Below are 7466 nucleotides of genomic sequence, written 5' to 3' on the forward strand. Positions count from 1 at the left end.
ATGCCGCCTGGCCCCTAGACCAGAGGACAGACCATCTGCCAGCTCACTGCAGGTGCCTGGCTTTCCTGAGCAAACCAGCGCATGCTGAGGTCAAGGTCATGCCCTTCATGTCTGCCCCAGGCAAAGGACAGTTCCATGGGCAGAAGCCAACTTCTCCTAAAGACCATCATGTATGCTAAAGGGATTTAAACGCAAGGATTTGAACACCATTCATGAAAACAGAACGAGGAAACCTTGACTTAGTGAATGATGGTCTTGGGCTTCAAGGACAACAGACGGAAACCGAGGCCCTGCAACTCACAGGATTTCTCTTTGTGTGACCTTGGACAAGATAGATTTCAGAGCCTTATGATGACGCATCCTCTCCAACAGAGCTAGAGACAAAAGGAGTACTCATATTAGTCCCGACCCCAACACATCCTTGAGATGCTGATCCAGGTGGCCCTAAATAGTACTGATCCCGGAGAAAGTAAGCCTTGTCTTGAAATACACACTTTTACTGTTCCATGAGAATTACCCACAAGCTCTTGTTTGGGTACTGTGACACTTGTGAATACAGCCACCACGAGTCTTGAAACCCACAGGTTGGTAGGTTTGAGGCTCACTCCTGATGATGTTCCCCACCTTACCCTCCCAGGCACTACTTCAATTCCCCTCTCCCTCCCCGTTTCACCAGGGCTCAGCAACAAGGACCACATTGGTATGTGGCCAGTCTTGTCCAATCTCAACCCCCAGAGGTTGGAGTTAAAGGATATTAAAAAAAAGAAAAACACAAGTTTGAGACCACAGGGTCTCAAGCTCATAAAGTCTAACACATTCATTAACTGGCTCTTTACAAAACCAACTACTGACTGCTTTGTAGATTCCAGCTGTTGCTGAGCCTGGAGGCTCAACACCAACTTCTTAAAAAGAAATAAGAAGAGAGCCGACCAAAATAGAAAACATCCCAGACCACTGTTAGCTAACAGAAGCAGGTACTCGGACCATAGGAAGTGCTTGGAGGATGCGAGTTGCGGTGCAGTGGGTTAAGCCACCACTTAGGAAGTCATATCCCATGCTGGAGTTTCTGGCTCTACTCTGCCCCTGACCCTGCTTCCCACTCCTGTGTCAAATGCCAGACCAGGTACTGTAGTTTCTGCTACTCAGGTGGGAGACCCGGCACTTCGGTAAATTATTTCTGTCACTCCGCCAAATCAATCAATCAATCCCTCTTTTAAAAGGTAAAATCTTGAAAAAGGTTTTAATTAAATATTTATTTACTTCAATTCAGAATTGCAGAGAGGGGGTGAGATGGACAGAGAGGCAAAGAAACACACAGAGAGAGAAATCCAAGGGTTCACTCCCTAGATAATTCCCCCAACAGCCAGGCAGAGCTGGGAGCCAGGAGCCCCTGGGAGCTCTCCTAGGTGGTTGCAGGAGCTCAAACACTTGGGCCAACTTCTGCTACTCTCGCCAGGTCATTAGCAGGGCGTGGGATCAGAAGTGCAACAGCAGCATGCTGGTAATGCAAAAGGCGACTCTGCCTACTTCGCCACAGCGTCATTTCCCAAAATCTTTTTTTTTTTTTTTAAGTTGATGGAAAAATGGAGTTAAAAGCATGACCTTATCTTGGTTTAAAAAAAAAATCTGGAAATACATGCATAGGTTTTGTTTTTTGTTGTTGTTTTTTTTTTGGGGGGGGGGGGGTAACAAGCATTTCCAACTTACAGGAAAGAAAAATTTGCACAAAATAATCTCAAAAGTTTCACTTTTCCATGATCTTTCTTAAGTTCTACTGGCTAATAAGCAAGTTGTATTTGCTGGCAGTTAAAAGTTCTCGAGTCCTTGGATGAAGGCCTGGGGAAATAAATGGTACTGTTGCTTAACAGGTATTTATTAAAACCTATATTCAGTGACTTTTACAGCAGAGGTGCTCAGAAGCCATAAAGCCACATAAAACAGCTCCTACAGTTTAGAGCCCCCGGCTTAGTCATTATTGCCAATGAAAACTGTATATACGCTGTGCATACTTTGTTATATCCTAAGGAGAAAATGGAATCACCAATCCAAATATTTCAAAAGCCTTACATGCACAAAATATTTTAGTCACATGAAGCACATATTACAGGGATTCTTGGGCAAGCCCCTTAGTTTCTCCCAGTAGGGAAAAAGAGGCCTTTGTGTGTGTGTATGTTCATGTCTACATGTGTGTGTGTGTGTGCATGCACGCATGTGCTGGGAGCATAAAAGAAGTATCCACTGCCTCTGTCTGACGACGTCATCCAGTACCACCTACTTGAAATCGGTATTCTTTCTTCCTTCTCGCCTATCTATCAAGGAAAGCATTTGCTTCTCGTGCAAAAGAAAGAACAATGACAGCCCTGGTTAGCCTATCCCCACAAACACTAAAAAGTGTAAAATTAAAATCCTAAGTGCCAATCTTCCCTTTTCGCCCCACAGAGCACTCATCTCTGGGGATTTCATGATTGCTGTTGCGATGGCTCAAATGCGTGACTTTGACAGTCCCTTTCAAATAAAGGAAACAACCCTTGCATACGTGGGCTCCCTCCCTCCATAAAACGTGCTGCCGACACACAAACCACACGCAGTGCCCATAAATAGAACCGGGTGCAATGCTGCAAGCACACAGCTCACATCTGCACATTTGCACACCGTGGTCTACTAAAGCATGGGATGCCATAAGAGCAGAGATTTGGTATGTTGTGCAAACGTGAGTGCATCTGCGTGTGTTGGGGAAGGAGGGTTGTAAGCAGAAAGGGGTGGGACTTGCCCGGAGCAGCTATTTGAGAAAATCCCTCTTTCTTTCCCATTCATTCTTTCCAGCTCCAGCGCCTGACATGGTCCTTACAGATACTTCTGGCTTTTCGTTCTAATGACAACCAACAAGCTTTCAGAACTCTCCAAGGTGTTTTTCACACGTGTTTTTTTTTTAAACATTAATTCATCCAATATGTTTTACACTTAAAAAAAAAAAAAGCCAGCTTCCCTGTTGCAAAGACTCTGTGGATTGCAAGCAAATGAGATTCCTTTGTTGTGTGTCCAACACAAACACAACATAATCCTAGTCAACTGGAAAATAATAAAATGACCCCATTTCCAAGAATGTCAGCACTAGTATCATAAATGTGAATCTACCCCAGTGGGTCCCTTTTCAAGCTCCTGACAGCAGACCCTAACCGCTTTTCCTCTCTGGGCACATTCCTTTAAGAAAGAAAAGGGCCGTAAAGAAGACACCTCTGGGCCAATTTCCTTCCGCACAATGGCATCATCCCAGGGCTAACAGCTGCAATCGCGGCCAAAAGTTGTCTGGCCCACGTCTGCCCAGGAAGCTGGAAGGTGGAGGTGGTGGAGGCGCAGCGCAGAGGGAAGCCTTCAGCGCCCACCTCCAAACGCACAGAGAGGGGGAGGGGGCGCGCCCAGAGAGCCGAGTAGGAAGATGGGCCGAGTGGGAGAGCCAGAAATGGATGCTGAGGGGGTGGGCGCGATAGGGAAGGTAGGGAGGTGGGGACGCGGGGGAGCGAAGCTGCAGGTTCAGGGCGCTAAGCCGGGAACACGGTGTGCAGCGAGGGTCGGTCCTCACCGTTGAATGCCCCTGCGTCCGCGGCCTCCTCTTCTTCCTCCTCCTCCCCGTTCTCGGAGTCGGAATGCATGGGTTCCTCGGCAAAGTTGACCCCCTTGCTTGGGGTGCCGCCCCCGGCGGCGGCGGCGCCCGAGTCCCCCCAGGTCCTGCCCTCATGGCCGAAGCGCGCGGCGCCTTTGCGCTCGTTCTCCTGCTGCAGGCGCGTGAAGTGCTGCAGCGCGAACTCCAGCAGGTCCGCGGGCTGGTGCCGCAGCACCTCGACCGTGAAGCCCTGCAGCAGCTCCGTCAGTCCCGCCGGGATCTCGATGCTCATCCTGCCTTCGGGGCGGCGGGCGCCTGGGCCCCGCCCTCGCCCCCTTCTCCGCTCCGACTCCGGGCCCCGCGGCCACCACAGCTGAGCGCCCACGGCGCGAACGGCTGCGAGCGCGGCGCAGTGGGCCCCGGCGGCCCCGCTGGCCCGGCTGGCCCCGCTGGCCCGGCTGGCCCGGCGCGCGGCTGCTCCGTGTGGCGGCGGAGGCTGAGCGAGCGCGGCCCCGGGAGGGCTGGCAGCATCTCGGGCTCCTCCCGCTCCCGCCGCGGCCGCGCCTCTCCTCACCCCACCCCCGCTCGGCGCCCCGCCCTCGTCCCGCCGCCGCCGCGCGCGCGCCCACGTGATTCCCGGAAACCATGGCAACCTCGCGGGCGCGCACCCGGGGCTCCCACCGCCTTGGGGCTAAGGGCGCAGGTGGCGGCGAGCGCGGCTCCGGCACGCGCCCGGGGCGTGGGCACCACCTCCCCACCCAGGCTCCTCACACCGCGAGGCTGGCGCGCGCTGCACCTGTCCACGCTGCTTGGGGCGGCGGGCTGCTTGCCTGAATTCCCCGGACCCAGGTGCGCTCGGAGCTGCCTCGTTTTCCCTTCCTCTTAGGATCTAGTTGCGTTGATGAACATTGGTTCTGTCTTGTCTGAAGTCATAGAGTTGGACAAAGAAACACTATCCCATTTAGGGGACTTCATTCCTTTTTCTTTCCCGTCTTGTTCCATCCTCTATGATACTGTGCCATTGTGCATAAACGCGACGCATTTACAGCTATTTATTGGACTACACGTTTTCTTGAGACACTTGCCAAAGTTAATGGCCTTCAAACAGGGCAGTGCAGCAATCTGGATGAGACATCACAGGCAGGACAGATAGTCCTCAAACAAACAAAAGCAAAAGCTCTTTTTGATTAGGCTGTTGCTGTTTATTTTATGATTTTCCCTATGCTTTGTTTTTTTCCATTATATTTCCTGAAACTTGAGTGTTTCAGTATGAAGAGAAATAGGATTGCAAATGTGTGATGTTATAGCTTAGCTCTTAGACTCTGAAATGAGGCCTCTTTATGCCTATGTCTGCAACTTTGGAGGAAAGAAAATTATCTTTTGCCTATGAAATGTTATTTAAAGACTTGCATTTCATTTTCTGTAACGGCTGATTTGTCAAATAGTTAAGAACAAACTTTTTTTTTCATTTTATTCACTTTATTATTCCTATTGCCCTTTCCTTCAAAAAAGAACAGATACCTTTGCTGTAACATGTAAGCGTGATTGCTGCTACAGATCCAATAATGTTAAGATGCATTTGCACTTTCTGTCTTCATTTATGATGATGTTTGCATCGGAATCATGTATAATGATGAAAATGGTTTGCATTACTGGTATGTGACGGAAGATGCAGAACACAGGAACTTGATAACAAGACACGATTTGATTTCCCTGGAAGGTAAATGCAGGTGGCGTTGGCATGGTGCTGTCTGAGCCCCAAGACCCAGGCTCCTGCCATCTCTCTGCTCACTCATCCTGAGTTTGTGGTCTGAAATACACCTGCTGCATTTCAAGTCATGACACCCATATTTCAGCTAAGGGCAAAGGAAAGAGTAGGCAACCGTCTGTCTCTCCCTAAGCTCTTGCCCTTTAAGACTTGGGGAAGTTAAGAAAACCAAGCCCTCATCTACCCTCTTGGCTAGGGATTAGTCCACAGTGGACCTGTGTCCTCTCCCTGCCATCTGGAATTGAAGTCTTGCATGCCACGCCCTGGGATTTGAAATTATTTTGGGGTGCTTTGACCCACACAGCATGAGGACAGCTTTACTAGCCCAATAATACCTGCCATCGGATCCACAAAATACATTGAACATCAATTAAGAGGTGGTTTTAAGCCTCTGTTTTGGGGCAGTTTGTGACAAATACATAGCTATGGAAAAGTTTAGGAATGAAATTTTTGTCTTGAGCAGTCGTGTCCCAAGCAATCGTTTGAGGATTAAAAAATAAGACCAATCTCTGCCACAGTGTTTGCCGCTTTTCCCCCCGGAAATGACAGAACAAAACAGGAATCACCTGACATGCGGTGTTTCCAAATCCACTTACTTCTTTTTGTAGACTTATTACCAGGCAGAGTGAGTGACTGTCAGAAACCACAAAGCCAGCATGTGTGATTCTCATTTCTTTAGGGATAAAGAAGTTACTCAAGCCTGAAACGCATGCCTGGATTAGATGACCTGCATAAATGAAGTATTGTAGAAGTTCACAGAAAAGAGGATTAGGAGGTGTTTGGGGGCAAGAAACATTGAAATCATGCAGGCAGAGGGGTTTTAAAAATTTTGAGAATAATAGGGACCTGTGCAGTGGCGTAGTAGGCTAATCATCTGCCTGTGGTGCCAGCATCCCATATGGATGCCAGTTCTTGACCTTCTGATTGGCTCAGCTATAGCAGTTGTGGCCATTTGGGGAGTCAACCGGTGAATGGAGGGTCCCTCTCTCTGTCTCTGCCTCTCCTTCTCGCCTGTAAATTGGTTTTTTGAATAGAAATAAACAATTTTTTTTAATTCATGGAAAATGATTGTGAAGAAAACAATATAGGGATGTTAAATTTTTTCAAGTCAAAATAACCTTGTGTTTTAGTGCTATTGCCACAAACTTTCTGAAGTACTTTACCCACAGATGTTTTCTCCCTTCCTGGGAGGTGTAAAATAACTTAATATCAGAAGGCAGACACATTGTTTTTAAAATCTGTGATAACAATTTTACAGATGTTAATTCTCAAATTAGTTCTGGGACTTGAAAAAGTGGAGCTTGGTCCTGATAATGCCCCTCATGTTACTGTTTCTCTCCGAATACTTGCTCTGAAGTCATAGTCTGCCTTTTATTCACACGCACATAACCTTTTTGGTGAGATCACACAGTTTCATTGGATTTCATTTTGGGGACATTTTCTTTTCAACACCGAAGTGCAGGGATAGTGGCTTACGGGGACTATTTGTCTTGAATTCTTTAAGAGAACATCAACGATATTGATTCTTTGGTTGTTGATTTACAGAGCAATTTATACTGGCTTCTTGGAGTATCACTGAAAGCAGTTCCAAAAGAAATGTCGAGAGCTCAGCCTCAAGAGCAAAGAGTACTAAAACAGTTGTTTGCACACAGAGAAATTAAACAGACTGCGGGGGGGGATGGGCAGCTCCATGCCTCAACAGACTAGTCCTCCACCTTCTAGTGCCAGCATCCCATATGGGCACTGGTTTGTGTCCTGGCTGCTCCACTTCTGATTCAGCTTGCTGTTTGTGGCCTGGGAAAGCAGTGGAGGATGGCCCAAAGCCTTGGGACCCTGTACCTGCGTGGGAGACCCAGCAGAAGTTCCTGGCTCCTGGCTTCAGATCAGCTCAGCTTCAGCCATTACAGCCATTTGGACAGTGAACCAGCAGTGGAAGAACTTTCTGTGTCTTTCCTTCTCTCTGTAAATATGCCTGTCCCAATAAAAAAACACACAACACATACACACAGATTCTGGACAGAAAGTCTGACTTGTTGCTATGCAGCAACCAAAATGAGACAGTAACAAGGGCAAGCCAATATTTTAGGCAATTGTTAC

The 7466-nt window shown here is 48.1% G+C and overlaps 1 protein-coding gene across 1 annotated transcript in view; it reads right to left on the minus strand.

The window, feature by feature from the left end:
* The window catches only part of PRKAR2B (protein kinase cAMP-dependent type II regulatory subunit beta), a 96614-nt gene extending 92456 nt beyond the window's left edge, over positions 1-4158 (minus strand). Inside the window, exon 1 of the mRNA XM_058654914.1 lies at positions 3581-4158. Coding sequence (XP_058510897.1) covers positions 3581-3893 — 313 coding nt within the window. The 5' untranslated portion in view covers positions 3894-4158. The remainder of the gene's footprint in view (positions 1-3580) is intronic.
* Positions 4159-7466: the final 3308 nt, after the last annotated feature.

The sequence above is a fragment of the Ochotona princeps genome, chromosome 25 (assembly GCF_030435755.1).
Source record: "Ochotona princeps isolate mOchPri1 chromosome 25, mOchPri1.hap1, whole genome shotgun sequence".
NCBI lineage: Eukaryota > Metazoa > Chordata > Mammalia > Lagomorpha > Ochotonidae > Ochotona > Ochotona princeps.